Here is a 16,838-nt window from a genome sequence, read left to right on the forward strand (position 1 = left end):
CCACAGCATTGACATCCCGGCCTCAGGCGATCCTCCTACTTCAGCCTCCCAGTAGTTGGGACTACAGACACGCGTGACCACACCTGTTGGGAGCCGAAAAGGCCAAAGGGATCGTGACCAACTCAGCGTTCCGCTGGAGGCTATATTATCAGACAGCAAACTGTTTATCATGAATGCAGGATGCGGGCAAACTCACTGCCCTGCCACCAAAAGGTTTGCTGAGGGCCTCACTCCCTGGCACCGGGCTCCTTGAAGTTATCTATTGAGAAATCTATCACCTATTGTTCGAAGAATGCAGTCTTGCAAGCCTGCTGTCAATCAAACTGCCGACCGACAACCCCCCTACTGCTCTCGCTATCTCTTTTGTCTAATAAATACGGAGGGCTGTGTAGGAGGACTGTGTAAAGCTCAGGGTCCTTGTCCACTAGAGGCAAGTGCCCCCTGGCCCCTTCTTCCAAATATACTCTCTTGTCTTTGTCTTTTATTCCTGCGTTCACCCTCCTTTGTTCAGTCCCCCTAGGTCCGTGCCGCCTACACACACCTAGTTAACTTTTTTTTTTTTCTGTAGAGATGAGGTTCCACTATGTTGTCTAGGCTGGTCTCAAACACCTGGGTTCAAGGGATCCTTCCGCCTCTGTCTCCTAAAGTGCTGGGATTATAGGCGTGAGCCACTTGCATTGTGGTCCTTTCACTCTTCTCTAAGCCTCCATCTATTCCATTTCCATCCCCTCATCATATCAAACATACCCTTTGGGCCAGGTGCGGTGGCTCACACCTGTAATCCCAGTACTTTGGGAGGCCGAAGGTGGGCAGATCACTTGAGGTCAGGAGTTCGAGACCATCCTGGGCAACATGGTGAAACCCCGTCTCTACTAAAAATACAAAAATTAGCTGGGTGTGGTGGTACACACCTGTAGTCCCAGCTACTCAGGAGGCTGAGGCAGGAGAATCGCTTGAACCTGGGAGACAGAGGTTGCAGTGAGCTGAGATTGCCCCACTGCACTCCACTTGGGCAACAGAGCGAGACTCTGTCTTAAATAAATAAATAAATAAATATAAAAACATATCCCTTGGTAAAACTTTACTTATTCCACATGTAACTCAGATCTCATATGAGTCTAGCATCACTCTTAGAGAGCTAGACTTTAACCTCATTAATCTATCATCCTGAAAGTCCATCGTTTTCCCACAAATATTTGCTAATTCCCAGGGATTTATACTCTCAGGGTCTACTATGTCCTCTATTCAAGCTTTCTTGTAAAACATGTCTTTGCTTTAAATTAACACAGCCTTTCTTTCTAGTAGGCCCCAAAAAACCACATTCACAGAAAAGCCTCACTTAGCCATTTGGCCTTTTTTAATTTATTTTTATTTTGAGACAGGGTCTCACTCTGTCACCTAGGCTGTGGTTCAGGGGTGGATCATAGCTCACTATAGCCTCAAACTCCTGGGCTGAAGGGATCCTCCTACCTTAGCCTTCTGAGTAGGTGGGATTACAGATGTATGCCACCAGGCCCAGTGTCAGGCCTCTGAGCCCAAGCCTGCACGTATACATCCAGATGGCCTGAAGCAACTGAAGAATCACAAAAGAAGTAAAAACGGCTAGTTCTTGCCTTAATTGATGACGTTACCTTGTGAAACTCCTTCTCCTGGCTCAGAAGCTCCCCGACTGAGCATCTTGTGACCCCCGCCCCTGCCAACAAGAGAACAACCCCCTTTGACTGTAATTTTCCACTGCTTACCCAAATCCTATAAGACTGCCCCACACCATCTCCCTTCGCTGACTCTCTTTTTGGACTCAGCCCACCTGTACCCAGGTGATTAAAAAACTTTATTTATTTATTTTTTTTTTTGCGAGACGGACTCTTGCTCTGTTGCCCAGGCTGGAGTGCAGTGGCGCAATCTCGGCTCACTGCAACCTCCACCTCCCGGGTTCACGCCATTCTCCTGCTTCAGCCTCCCGAGTAGCTGGGACTACAGGCACCCGCCATCACGTCCAGCTAATTTTTTGTATTTTTAGTAGAGATGGGGTTTCACCGTGTTAGCCAGGATGGTCTCGATCTTCTGACCTTGGGATCCACCCACTCTGGCCTCCCAAAGTGCTGGGATTACAGGCGTGAGCCACCGCGCCTGGCAAAAAGCTTTATTGCTCACACAAAGCCTGCTGGTGGTCTCTTCACACAGACACCCGTGACACCCAGCTAGTTTTTTTGTTTTGTTTTGTTTTGTTTTTTTGTTTTTGGAGACAGGGTCTCGCTCTGTCACCCAGGCTGGATTACAATGGTGTGATCATACCTCAACCTCCTGGATTCAAGTGATACTCCTGTCTCAGCCTCCTGAGTAGCTGGGAACACAGGCACACACCACCATGCCTGGCTAATTTTTGGATTTTTTTGTGGAGACAAGGTCTCACCATGTTGCCCAGGCTGTTCTCAAACCCCTGGGTCAAGTGATCCTCCTGCCTTGGCCTCTCAAAGTGTTGGGATTACAGGCATGTGCCACCATACTGGGCCTTTTTTTTTAGAGAGAGATGGGGTTTTACTATGTTGTCCAGGTTGGCCTCAAACTTCTGGCCACAAGTGATCCTCCTGTCTTGGACTCTCAAACAGTTGGGATTACAGGTGTGAGCCACCATGCCCAACCCTGGCCTTTATTCAAGACACTGTATGGCTGACACACGAGGAAAGAGATGCCATCCAGCTCCATGGGAAACAGTTTCATAACCTTATTGTAATTATTTTTCTTCCAGTCCCTTCTGGGCTGCTCTGCCATTGGGGGCTTGAAGCTCTTCCTTTCTACCTATGCATCCCCTTTACCCTGCTGTCCTGCTCTTCTCTGTCCTGGTTCCTCTCTCCCTCAATATTTTATATTCTCCATCTATATAGGTCAATTTTCTCCCAAATCTATTCTCCAATTTGTACACTTAAACTCATTTGATTTGGAGAATGTGTGAGTCTTCCCTTTAACATAATTGTGTCCCTTATGAGAGCAGTTAGTTTTAAATGGCAATATTATTTTGTTGCTTTAAGTTTTTTTTTTTTCCTAGGAGTCTTAGCTCTGCAGGGTTCTTTGAGCTTTTCAGAACTACTTTATGGCCGGGCGAGGTGGCTCACGCCTGTAATCCCAGCACTTTGGGAGGCCGAGGCGGGTGGATCACGAGGTCAAGAGATCGAGACCATCCTAGCTAACATGGTGAAACCCCGTCTCTACTAAAAATACAAAAAATTAGCTGGGCGTGGTGGTGGGCGCCTGTAGTCCCAGCTACTCCGGAGGCTGAGGTAGGAGAATGGTTTGAACCCAGGAGGCAGAGCTTGCAGTGAGCTGAGATCATGCCACTGCACTCCAGCCTGAGTGACAGAGTGAGACTCCGTCTCAAAAAAAAAAAAAAACAACCAAAAAAACAAAAAAAACCCCTGCTTTATTAGGCCGGGTGTGGTGGCTCATGCCTGTAATCCCAGCATTTTGGGAGGCCTAGGTGGGTGGATCACCTGAGGTTGGGAGTTCAAGACCAGCCTGACCAACATGGTGAAACCCCATCTCTACTAAAAATACAAAATTAGCTAGACGTGGTGGCACATGCCTGTAATCCCAGCTACTTGGGAGGCTGAGGCAGGAGAATTGCTTGAACCCAGGAGGCGGAGGTTGTAGTGAGCTGACATCATACATTGCACTCCAGCCTGGGCAACAACAGCAAAACTCCACCTCAAAAGAGAAAGAAAGAAAGAAAAACTACTTTATTGAGGTATGATTGACATATAAAAAACTGTAGATATTTAATGTATACAACTTCATGTGTTTGGAAATAAGTATACATCCTTGAAACTGTTATCACAACTAATGCCATAAACTTATCAATTGCCTCCAAAAATTCCCTTCCAGTTCATTTCTTCACTCCGCTTTGGTTTTGTTTGTCCTTTTGTGATAACATAAGATCTTATATAAGACCTGCCCTTTCAGCAAAGTTTTAAATGTACAACACAGTATTTGTTAATCATGTGCCCTATGTTGTACGGTAGGTCTCCAGAACTTGTTTATCTTGCAGGACTGAAACTTTGTACACTTTCCTTTTTGTTTTTGTTTTTTTGCTTTTTTAATTTCCCCAGCTTCATGAGAAACTTTGCACACTTTGGCCAACACCTTTTCCTTTCCTCCCACCTCTCAGCCTCTTGCAACGACTATTCTACTTTCTGCTTCTGTGTGTTTGAGTATTTTGGATTCCACATATAAATGAGGTCATATGGCCGGGTGCGATGGCTCACGCCCGTAATCCAAGCACTTTGGGAGGCCAAGGCAGGCAGATCACAAGCTCAGGGGTTCAAGACCAGCCTGGCCAACATAGTGAAACCCCGTCTCTACTAAAAATAAAAAAACAAAATTAGCCGGGCGTGGGGGTGGGCGCCTGTAGTCCCAGCTACTCAGGAGGGCAGGAGAATGGCGTGAACCCAGAAAGCAGAGCTTGCAGTGAGCTGAGATCGCGCCACTGCACTCCAGCCTGGGTGACAGAGTGAGACTCTGTCTCAAAAAAAAAAAATAAGATCATATGTTATTTGTCTTTCCATGTCTGTCTTATTTTACTTTCCATAATGTCCCTTAGGTTCATTCAAGTCATCACAAATGACAAGATTTCCATTTTTTTCCTTTTTATTTGAGACGCAGTTTCACTCTGTCGCCCAGGCTGGAGTGCAGTGGTGCGATCTTGGCCCACTGCAACCCCAACCTCCCGGATTCAAGTGACTCTTCTGCCTCAGCCTCCCGAGTAGCTGGGATTACAGGCGCACACCACCATGCCCGGCTAATTTTTTTGTATTTTTTAAATAGAGATGCGGTTTCACCATGCTGGCCAGGCTGCTCTCGAACTCCTGACCTCATGATCTGCCCGCCTTGGCCTCCCAATGTGCTGGGATTACAGGTGTGAGCCACTGCGCCTGGCCTGTTTTTTTTTGTTGTTTTTTTGTTTGTTTTTTTTTTTGAGACAGAGTTTGACTCTTGTCACCCAGGCTGGAGTGCAATGTCTCAATCTCGGCTCACTGCAACCTCCACCTCCTGGGTTCAAGCGATTCTCCTGCCTCAGTCTCCTGAGTAGCTGGGATTACAGGCGCCCACCACCATGCCCAGCTAATTTTTTGTATTTTTAGTAGAGATGGGGTTTCACTATGTTGGCCAGGCTGGTTTCAAACTCCTGACCTCAGGTGATCCACCAGCCTTGGCCTCCCAAAGTGCTGGGATTACAGGCATGAGCCACCACGCCTGGCCTAGATTTCCATTTTTTTAAAGGCTGAATAGTGTGTGTGTGTGTGTGTGTGTGTGTGTGTGTGTGTGTGTGTGTGTGTGTGTTTATCCATTCATCAGTGAACATTTAGGTTTTTTCCACATCTTGGTTATTGTGGCAATAAACATAGGAGTGCAGATCTCTCTCCAAGATATTGATTTCATTCCTTTGTATATATACCATGAAGGGGGATTGCTGAATCACCTGGTAGTTCTATTTTTGATTTTTTGAGGAACCTCCATAATGTTTTCTACCAATTTACATTCCCACCAATGGTGTACAAGGATTCCCTTTCTCCACATCCTTGCCAACACTATTGCCCTTTAATATTACTTTGTTTTGTTTGTTTTTGAGACAGAGTCTCGCTCTGTCACCCAGGCTGGAGTGTAGTGGCACAATCTCGACTCACTGCAACCTCCGCCTCCCGGGTTCAAGCGATTCTCCTGCCTCAGCCTCCCGAGTAGCTGGGACTACAGGCATGAGCCAGCACGCCCGGCTGTTTCCTTTTGTTTTTGTGAGGCAGAGTCTTGCTCTGTCATCCAGGCTGGAGTGCAGTGGCACATTCATGGCTCACTGCAGCCTCAATCTCCTGGACCCAACCAATCCTCCCACCTCAGCCTTCCAAGTACAGTAGCTGGGACCGCGGGCAGATGCCACTGTGCCCAGCTTATTTATTTATTTATTTATTTTTGTTTGAGATGGAGTTTCGCTCTTGTTGCCCAGGCTGGAGTGCAGTGGCGTGATCTCGGCTCACTGCAACCTCCACCTCCCAGGTTCAAGCGATTCTTCTGCCTCAGCCTTCCTGAGTAGCTGCGATTACAGGCATGTGCCACTACACCGGGCTAATTTTGTATTTTTAGTATAGATGGGGTTTTTCCATGTTGGTCAGGCTGGTCTCGAACTCCCGACCTCAGATGATCCGCTGCCTCGGCCTCCCAAAGTGCTGGGATTACAGGCATGAGCCACCACGCCCGGCTATTTATATATTTTGAGACAGAGTCTCGCTCTATTGCCCAGGCTGGTGTGCAGTGATGTGTGATCTCAGCTCACTGCGACCTCCACCTCCTGGGTTCAAGCGATTCTCCTGCCTTAGCTTCCCAAGTAGCTGGGATTACAGGCGCCCACCACCATGCCTGGCTAATTTTTGTATTTTTAGTGGTGCACATGCCTGTAATCCCAGCTACTCGGGAGGCTGAGGCACAAGAATCCCTTGATCCCAGGAGATGGAGGTTGCAGTGAGTCGAGATTGCACCACTGCACTCCAGCCTGGGCAGCAGAAAGACTCTGTCTCAAAAAATAAAAATAAAAACAAAAAAATAAAAAATTCAAGGTTGCTTGAAGAAGATATAAGACTCCAGTGTCAGGTCCAACAGACATTATTACTGACAACACAGCAAAGAAGCAGAAACTTGATACGTCAATCCCCTTGCACTTCAAGTCCAACAGGACTGATGAGAAAGGGTCTGGACAGATGCTTTGCATAAAGTGAGTGTGTAATGCAGTGAGTGTGTGCCACAATGAAGAATCCTGAGCTTACAAAGCAATCTTTTAAGAGGGCCACATGAAGACCTCCCCAGCCTTTGCTTCAGACATAGGCATCATTATTATATATATTTTTTACAGTGGTTAGGGGCAACAAATCTGCTCTGGCCATGGGGACTCGCTATTGCTATCTTCCTAAACCGTTTGCTATGCAAACATTCTTGGCCGGGCGCTGTGGCTCATGCCTGTAATCCCAGCACTTTGGGAGGCCGAGGCTGCTGGATCACCTGAGATCAGGAGTTTGAAACCAGCCTGGCCAACATGGTAAAACCCCCGTCTCTACTAAAAATACAAAAATTAGCCGGGCATGGTGGCGGGCACCTGTAATCCTAGCTCCTTGGGAGGCTGAGGCAGGAGAATCGCTTGAACCCAGGAGGTGGAGGTTGCAGTGAGCCGAGATCACGCCATTGCACTCCAGCCTGGGTGACAAGAGCAAACTCCATCTCAAACAAACAAACCACAAAAAGAAACACAAACAGGCCGGGCGCAGTGGCTCATGCCTGCGATCCCAGCACATTGGGAGGCCGAGGTGGGCAGATCACGAGGTCAGGAGTTTGAGACCAGCCTGGCCAGCATGGTGAAACCCTGTCTCTACTAAAAAAATACAAAAAATTAGCCAGGAATGGTGGCACGTGCCTGTAATCCCAGCTATTCGGGAAGCTCGGTTAGGAGAATTGCTTGAACTCGGGAGGGGGAGGTTGCAGTGGGCCAAGATTCAGCCACTGCACTCCAGCCTGGATGACAGAGCAAGACTCCGTCTCAAAAAACAAACAAAAAAAACCCCCAAAAAACCCAAAAACATTCTTGATAAGACAGTTTGGAACAAAAGCTTTAAAAAATGTGAAGACACGTGAGATGCCCAGGGAGAATTATCTACCAACATAGTGTACGTTTCCCTTTAATACACGGGAATAATCAATCTTCGGAACAAAAAGATCCCCTGGCTGGGCACGGTGGCTCATGCCTGTAATCTCAGCCCTTTGGGAGGCTGAGACAGGCAGATTGCTTGAGTCTGGGAGTTTGAGACCATCCTGGGCAGTGTAGAGAGACCTACTTAGACTGAGTGAGCTTCTAGACAGGACAAATAAAAAGAGCATTGCAAGTAGGGTTTTACAAGGGGGCTATTTGACAGGTCAAATAATGTCAATTTCCTGTGACTGGGACTTTGAAGGGACTCCAGCCCTGTTCGCCTCCTGCCAGTGGTTGCCAGGTTGCTGTTCCTCTCTGATTGAGACTGCTGGCTTTTAAGTCTACTGTGGATCAGTGGAGGGACAATGAAATAGGGCAAGTTAAAAAAAAAACCCACAAAGCTTGCTATTCTTCCCAAGATCCAGCTGTTTTCCTTGAACGCAATGAATATAATCCCTAGATTGCTGCAAACTCTTGGTTAACTTCCAAAGATAAAAAAAAAAAAACAGTAATCCCAGCACTTTGGGAGGCCGAGGCGAGTGGATCACGAGGTCAAGAGATCGAGACCATCCTGGCCAACATGGTGAAACCCTGTCTCTACTAAAAATACAAAAATTAGCCGGGCATGGTGGCACACGCCTGTAGTCACAGTTACTCAGGAGGCTGAGGCAGGAGAATCACTTGAACCCGGGAGGTGGAGGTTGCAGTGAGTTGAGATTGCACCACTGCACTCTAGCCTGGATGACAGAGCGAGACTCCATCTCAAAAAAAAAAAATTGATCCTGAAAATTGCTTTTTTTTTTTTGAGATGGAGTTTTGCTCTTGTCGCCCAGGCTGGAGTGCAATGGTGCCATCTTGGCTCACTGCAACCTCCGCCTCCTAGGTTAAACTGATCTTGCTGTCTCAGTCTCTCCAATAGCTGTATTTTTAGTAGTAAGGCCTTGGGAAGGTCATTAGGTATGATGGTGGAGCCCTCATGAATGGGATTAGTGTCCTTATAAGAATTCTGTCAGACACAGTGGCTCACACCTGTAAGCCCATGACTTTGGGAGATCAAGGAGGGAGGATCAGTTGGGGCCAGGAGTTTGAGACCCTGTCTCCACAAAAAAATTAAAAGTAAATAATTATCTAGGCATGGTGGTGAATGCCTGTAGTCCCAGCTACTCAGGAGGCTGAGGTTGGAGGATTGCTTGAGCCCGGGAGTTTGAGGCTGCAGTGAGCTGCGGTCGTGCCACTGCACTCCAGCCTGGGTGACATAGTGAGACCCTATGGCAGGATCTCACTGTTTTTTTTCTCCAAAAAAAAAAATAATTGTTAAAAAAAAAATTCCAGTATTGTGCAGTAGCTGGATGTTACAAATTTTAAAAAGAAGAAAATAAAAAATAAAATAAGAGTCCCGATAGAACTTGCTTCTCCCTTCCACCCTGTGAGAAGGACACAGCTAGATGGCACCATCTACGAATCAGAAAGTGGATCCTCACCAGACACTAAATTGCTGGTGCCTTGATCTCAGACTTCCTGGCCTCCCAAACTGTGAGAAATAAGTTTCTGTTGTTTATAAGCTACCTAGTTTATGGTATTTTGTTTCAGCAGCCTGAACTAAGACACTTTGCAACTTCCACTTTCCACTCAACATATATCGTCCCCATTTCTCTTATTCCATATATACAGATCTAAGTGGTGTTTTTTTTTTTTTGTTTTTTGTTTTTTTTTGAGACAGAGTCTCGCTCTGTCACCCAGGCTAGAGTGCAGTGGCGCGATCTCTGCTCACCGCAGGCTCCGCCCCCCGGGTTTACGCCATTCTCCTGCCTCAGCCTCCCAAGTAGCTGGGACTAGAGGTGCACACCACCTCGCCCGGCTAATTTTTTGTATTTTTAGTAGAGACGAGGTTTCCCCGTGTTAGCCAGGATGGTCTCGATCTCCTGACCTTGTGATCTGCCCGCCTCGGCCTCCCAAATTGCTGGGATTACAGGTGTGAGCCACCGCGCCCGGCCTCTAAGTGGTTTTTATGAATAGTTCTTTAATAATCCATAGTTGGTATGTCCGATATTTTATGCAATAATCTATCAAATAGTGGACTTTCCTATTTTACATATGTAGAAATTGAGGATCAGGGCTGGGAACAGTGGCTCACACCTGTAATCCCAGCACTTTGGGAGGCCAAGGCGAATCACTTGAGCCCAGGAGTTCGAGACCAGCCTAGGCAACATAGTGAGACTCCCGTCTGCACATTTTTAAAATTAAAAAAAAAAAAGGCCGGGTGTGGTGGCTCATGCCTGTAATCCCAGCACTTTGGGAGGCCAAGGCGCGCTGATCACCTGAGGTCAGGAGTTCGAGACCAGCCTGACCAACATGGAGAAACCCCATGTCTACCGATAATACAAAAATTAGCTGGGCATGGTGGCGCATGCCTGTAATTGCAACTACTCGGGAAGTTGAGGCACGAGAATCACTTGAACCCGGGAGGCAGAGGTTGTGGTGAGCCGAGATTGTGCCATTGCACTCCAGCCTGGGCAACAAGAGTGAAGCTCTGTCTCAAAAAAAAAAAAAAAAAAAGGAAACAGGATTAGGAAAGCCCAAGACCCAACATCACGAATGTCTCCTAGTCCCAGAATCTCTTGCATTTGTACACCCCACCCCACTATGAACTCAGGCATAGTAAAATAATCCAAAATCCCCCATCAAATATTTTATATATATACATATATATATATTTCTATTTTATTTTAATTTTTTTGAGACAGGGTCTTGGCTGTTGCCCAGGCTAGAGTGCTGTGGTGTGATCATGGCTCACTGCAGCCTCGATCTCCTGGGCTCAAGTGATCCTCTTGCCTCTGCCTCCTGAGTACTACAGGGATGTACCTGATGTACTACAGGCATGTGCCACCACGTCCGGCTAAACTTTCTTTTTTGCAGTGACGGAGGTCTTGCTATATTACCCAGGCTGTTCTTTACCTCCTGGCTTCAAGCAATCCTTCCTCCTTGGACTCTCGAAGTGTTCAGATTACAAGCATGAGCCACCACCGCCCCTGTCTTGTATCATTATATTAAAGCTGAGTTTTAGTCAAGCAAGCCTTTGGAGTCAGACTGTCCAGGTTCAAATTCCAGCACCCGATGAGTGGGGTGGCTCATGTTCGTAATCCCAGCACTTTGGGAGGCCAAGGCAGGTGGAACATTTGAACCCAGGAGTTTGAGACCAGCCTGGGCAATACAGTGAGACCCCAGGGGTCTCTACAAAAATTAGAAAATTACCCAGGCATGGTCACACATGCCTTTAGTCTTAGCTACCGGGGATTGGGGGCGCTGAAGTGAGAGGACCACTTGAGCCTGGGAGATCAAGACTGCACTGAGCATGGAACAGATTGCGTCCCTGCACTCCCAGCCTAGGCAACAAGGCAAGACCCTGTCTCAAACAAACAAATTCCAGCACCACTATTACCATCTATGAGAACTTGGACAAATTCCTAAAGTTCTCTATGCCTCAGTTTCCTCATCCATTAAATTACGATGATGCTGGTACTTTACATATCTCATAGAGTTGTTGTCAGGGTTAAATGAATTAATTTACTGAATACACTTTACTGTAGCTATTATCATTGGCATTGATCTGTATAGGTATTGATTTGTATAGGTATTTGTTAAATACTTATTAAAGTTTGCAGTTTTGTTTTGCATTTTGGAATCCATAATTTGTTTTTATTTTGTTTCTGAGATTTATTATGCCTCATTTAAGCCTCTGAAAATTCCTAGGCCCTAAGCACTTCAAAGGCCCCCAGCCCAACATCCCAAGCAGCCTGACACCAAGACAGGCACGCATAGCTAAAAAGATCCCTAGCCTCAGAGACCTTGAGGCTGAGGGGAGTCCTGGTAATATGGAAGGCTGGGACTGAAATATTCAACCCCATCCCCACTTTTATGAGCAGCAGTTTCCTAACTGCAGTGGGTAAGGGTATTTGAAATAGATGCTGGGCCGGGCACGATGGCTCACACCTGTAATCCCAGCGCTCTGGGAAGTCCAAGTGGGCGGATCACCTGAGGTCAGGAGTTCGAGACCAAACACGGCCAACATGGTGAAACCCCGTCTCTACTAAAAGTACAAAATTAGCCGGGCGTGGTGGCTCATGCCTGTAAATTCCAGCTACTCCGGAGGCTGAGGCAGAAGAATCGCTTGAACCCGAGAGGTGGAGGTTGCAGTGAGCAGAGATTGAGCCACTGCACTTCAGCCGGGGCAACAAGAGCGAAACTCCGTTTCAAAAAAAGGCCGGGTGCGGTGGCTCACACCTGTAATCCTAGCACTTTGGGAAGCCAAGGCAGGCAGATCACCCTGAGGTCGGAGTTTGAGACCAGCCTGGCCCAAAGTGGTGAAACCCCGTCTCTACTAAAAACACAAAAATTAATCGGGTGTTGTGGTGGGCGCCTGTAATCCCAGGTACTCTGGAGGCTGAGGCAGGATAATTGCTTGAACCCGGGAGGCGGAGGCTGCAGTATGCCGAGATCGGGCCACTGCATTCTAGCCTGGGCAACAGAGCGAGACTCCGTCTCAAAAAAAAAAATAATAAAATAAATAAAGAAAGAAAAAGAAAAGAAAAAGAAGAAAAAAGAAACAGGTGCTGTGGGTATTCAGACCTGTCAGAGTGCTAGCTCAGCCCAGCCCTTCAAGTAGCAGAATAAAGGAGGAAAGAGCATCCCAGGCCTTCCCATCCCCATTCAACTCCCTCAGAGTGGTCCTAAGATTGCGGTGGGGGGTGGGGCTGTGTTGAAGAGGTTAAAAACAGAGATTAGTCAGATCCAATCCTGCTCCCAGTCTATGGCGGAAACAGATTCGAATACATAGTCACAGCCCAGCCTCTGGGATTGAGAGACAGAGAGAGAGATGGGATTGGAGAGACAGAGAGAGAGAGGATTGGAGAGACAGAGAGAGAGAGAGATGGGATTGGAGAGACAGAGAGAGAGAGAGAGGATTGGAGAGACAGAGAGAGAGAGATGGGATTGAAGAGACAGAGAGAGAGGTTCTGTGGCTCTGGAAGCCTAGAGAACAGAGCCTGAAGACAGAGAGGAAAGGGAGTAAAGGGGAGGCATTTATGCAGAGATCTGAGAAGTGAATATGAAAGGCACCCCGAGCAGAACGCACAGCTTGGGCAAGGCGGCTTGCTGGCATGAAAACGCAAGAAGTGCTCAGGCAGCTCGAATTCTCCAGGACATCAGATAAAAGGTAAAAAACAAGAGTGGGAGACGCGCCTAGACAGGGTATTGAATACCAGCCCGAGGGGCTTGGGTTTCATCCAAACAGCAAGGCAACTGAACTCAACACAGTGAGACTCGGTCTCCACAAAATTTTTTTAAAAAATTGGCCGGGCCTAGCGGCGCGCGCCGATAGTCCCAGCTATTTCTGCAGGCTGAGGGGAGAGGATCGTTTGAGCCCGGGTAGGTCCAGGCGGCAGTGAGCCTAGATCCCGCCACTGCACTACAGTCTGGGCAACAGAGCGAGACCCTGTCTTTAAAAAAGTAAAAAAAAAAAAAAAAAGAAAGAAAAAGAAAAAAGAGAGCAGGGGCAAGTCGCTCCCTTCTCTGGGCCTTGGCATAAATCAAGCACAAATCAAAGTCTCACTCCCTCCTCCTGCCGCGCAAAGGCGCAGGGAGCCAGCCAGCCATCCAGCGTAACCACGGCCTGGTAACTCAAAACCTGCACACCCTCGAGCTCCCCACATGACGTCACGTATTACCACCGACGCACGCGCAGAAGCCTTCCCGGGGACTCACGACAGGGCAGGCTTAGCCTCCTCCCCATATCGCCCCTCATTGGCTAGAAACTACTGCTCGTCTCGGTCGTTGTTAGCAGCGACCAGGGCGGGTACAATCTTGGTCGCTAGGACACGGCTAACTTCCGCTTTCTTCCCCCTCTCCTAGGCTCAAACTAGTCAAATCTTGTTCACTCGACCAATGGCAAATGGGAGGTGGGCGGGACTTCGCCAGTCCGGACCAAAGAAACGCGAGCTTAGCCCGGCGTAGCGCGGCCAATGGCCGTGGAGCAGCCCCTGTAAACTGGCTCGGGCGCCCCCACGCCCGCTTTTCCTTCTCCTCCCAGCCCTGCCCCCCCACGTTTCAGCACAGCGCTGGCCGCAGTCTGACAGGAACGGGACGGAGCCAAGATGGCGGCGGCCGACGGCGACGACTCGCTGTACCCCATCGCGGTGCTCATAGACGAACTCCGCAATGAGGACGTTCAGGTCCGGAGGCTACGGGGGACTTGGGGAAGACGGGGAGGGGTACCTGGGGGCACTGGCGGCCCTCGCGGAGGAGACTCAGCGTTCGCTGGGAGTGGCGGCAGGGTGCGGCGGCCAATCAGCGTGCGTCTCTTATCTCCCCGGGTGCCCGGACTCATTGAGACGGCGCTCCCGATTGGGTGTCGGCCCAGTGGAGGGCGGGGGCCAGCGCTAGCCTCGAGGGTCCCGGGCCTGCTCTGTGCGCGCGGCGGTCCGCGGTCCTGGGAGGTTGTGGCCGGGGCTGGGGTCGGCGGACTGGGTCTGGGGGAGAGGAGGATTCCGTGATTGGCAGCGGCCTCTGAATGGCCTCTTGGAGTTGTGGGGCGCGCATGACTTGCTCCAAGTAGGGGAGGGCCGCCTGGTGGGTCGGGACCTGGGAAGGTTTTTTTCTTTTCTGGGTTTCGACTGCTGGGCCAAGTGGGGACCGAGAGGCGAAGGCCTGCCATCCCAATTCCTGCTCTTCCTCCGCCTCTCATTTTGGTTTAGGTGTCCTAAGAGGACGGGGACACAAAAACACCTCCCCCCCCCCACCAAAGGTGGGGACTAGCCAAGTTTAGGAGCGAATTAGGTTGTAGAAACCCGCCTCCCCACCTCCCCGGATCCTCCCATTGACCAGGATAGGGGGTGAAAGATTTGCTAAGCGAATGAACATTTATTTATTTCTTTTTTTTTGAGGCAGTCTCTGTGTCGCCCAGGCTGGGGCTGGGGAGCAGTGGCGCGATCTCGGCTCAGTGCAACCTCTGCATATCGAGTTCAAACCATCCTCGCGCCTCAGCTCCCTAAGTAGCTGCGATTACCGGCGCGAGCCACCACGCCCAACTAATTTTTGTATTTTTAGCAGAGACGGGGTTTCGCCATGTTGGCCGGGCTTGGTCTGGAACTCTTGACCTCAAGCGATCCACCCGCCTCGGCCTCCTAAAGTGTTGGAATTACAGGCGTGAGCCACCGCGCCCAGCCCTGATGAACATTCCTGGTTATGGGATGAGGTGGCCCAAGACTCTGAGCCGGCCTGGTGTGGGGTTGAGAACAGTTAGAACTGCAAGTCCACCTCCCACCCGCTGTGTGACCTTGTGCAAATTACTTCACCGCTTTGGGTTTCTGTGTTCCATAAAATATGCGCTAATAGTAGTCCTGGTCTTGCTGGAGGGACTTGTGAGGGACTGAACGAATTATGACACAAATAAAAAGTAGAATGGTGTCAGGCCTGTTGTAAGGGCTCGATAAATATTAGCTGTAATTATTGGGAGTGGTGATTAAAGCGGTCCCATCCTCCCTTTAGGTCTGTTTTCCCATTTATAAAATTGAACAAGGTGCACTGGGTAACCTGCCAAACGTGGGTCTCGCCTCCTAGGTTCGTGGTATATCACTGTTTCTGGTGGCAGACAGGTTGTGGTTGTACTCCCGGCCCTTCCACTTGTTACTGATTGACAAGGGCAAGTTAGTTAATCTCTCTAGGCCTGTTTCCTCTTCTCTTTAATGGGGATAATTACCTAGTTCATAGGGCGGTTGTATGAATTCTTTTGTTCAGTAAATATATGCCATGTATGAGATATGATGCTGGGGATATAGTGGAGACACCAGTTGCTATACAGGATCCAGGTGTGAAACAGGTCAGCAGAGCTGAATAGATGAGTGTGTGAAAAGTGATGGGAAGGAAACAAATAGGATGTAGTGGTAGTGAATCCATATTGAATTGGGCCTCTGTTCTGTGCAGGGCACTGTTCTAAGCACTGGTATATAGCAGGAACAAGACAGACAAAAACTCTAGGCCTTGGGGAGTTTATTTTGTAGTGAGGAGAGACAGACAATAAACAGAGTATACTGGGGATAAGCGTTAGGGAGACAAATAAAAATAAGAGAGATGGGGTATAGGGGATGCAGTTTTAAAGTGTGGTCAGGGGAGGCCTTGTTGAGATCCTGTTTGAGAACACGCCTGAAAGCAGAGGGCACAGCAAGTACAAAGTGGGGTGGGGCAGATCCATTTTAAGTAGGCCAATCAGGCAAGGTCCCTCTGAGGATGCAGAGTTTGAGAAGAGATTGAAAGAAGGTGGGGGAGAGCCTTCCAGGAAGAGGGAACAGATATGTAATGGCCTTTTTTTTTTTCTTTTTTTTTTTTTTTGAGACGGAGTCTTGTTGCTCTGTTGCCCAGGCTGGAGTGCACTGACGCGATCTCTGCTCCCTGCAACCTCTGCCTCCCGGGTTCAAGCAATTCTTCCGCCTCAGCCTCTTGAGTAGCTGGGACTACAGACGCAGGCCCCCACACCCGGCTCATTTTTTTGTGTGTGTTTTTAGAAGAGACTGGGTTTCCCGGTGTTGGCCAGGCTGGTCTCAGACTCCTGATCTCAGGTGATCCTCCTGCCTCAGCCTCCAAAAGTGCTGGAATTACAGGTGTGAACCACTGTGCCCGGCCGGTTTTTTGTTTTTTTTTAACTCCAGGATCACTTTCTTCAGCTGTCTATCCTCCCATCTTTTCATTCATCCATCCATCCACTAACCAGCAAACATTTGTAGGGAGATGTCTTTGTGCCAGGATCAGAGCTAGGCAGCTTACCGGTTTATTCTAAAGAATATTACAAAGGATACAGATGAAGACACATGCAGCTGAGGTGTAGGGGAAGTTGTGTGGAGCTTCCATGCCCTCCCTAGGCATTCCACCCTCCAGGAACCGCGAGGTGTTCATCTGTCTGGAAGCTCCTATGGCTACTTTTGTGCTACAGCCCAGAGTTGCATAGTTGTAACAGAGATGGCCTCAAAGCTTAAAATATTTGCTGTCTAACCGTTTGCAGGGAAAAAATTGCTGACCTCTGACTTAAACCATCTGTGTAACAAATTATTGGGTGCTTGCTCTGTGCTAG

The 16,838-nt window shown here is 48.6% G+C and overlaps 1 protein-coding gene across 1 annotated transcript in view; it reads left to right on the forward strand.

Annotated features, from left to right (window-relative positions):
* The first annotated feature begins 13,621 nt into the window (after positions 1-13,621).
* PPP2R1A (protein phosphatase 2 scaffold subunit Aalpha) overlaps positions 13,622-16,838 on the forward strand; it is a 36,497-nt gene continuing 33,280 nt past the window's right edge. The window contains exon 1 of the mRNA XM_054461987.2: positions 13,622-13,947. Coding sequence (XP_054317962.1) covers positions 13,870-13,947 — 78 coding nt within the window. The 5' untranslated portion in view covers positions 13,622-13,869. The remainder of the gene's footprint in view (positions 13,948-16,838) is intronic.

The sequence above is a fragment of the Pongo pygmaeus genome, chromosome 20 (genome assembly GCF_028885625.2).
Source record: "Pongo pygmaeus isolate AG05252 chromosome 20, NHGRI_mPonPyg2-v2.0_pri, whole genome shotgun sequence".
NCBI lineage: Eukaryota > Metazoa > Chordata > Mammalia > Primates > Hominidae > Pongo > Pongo pygmaeus.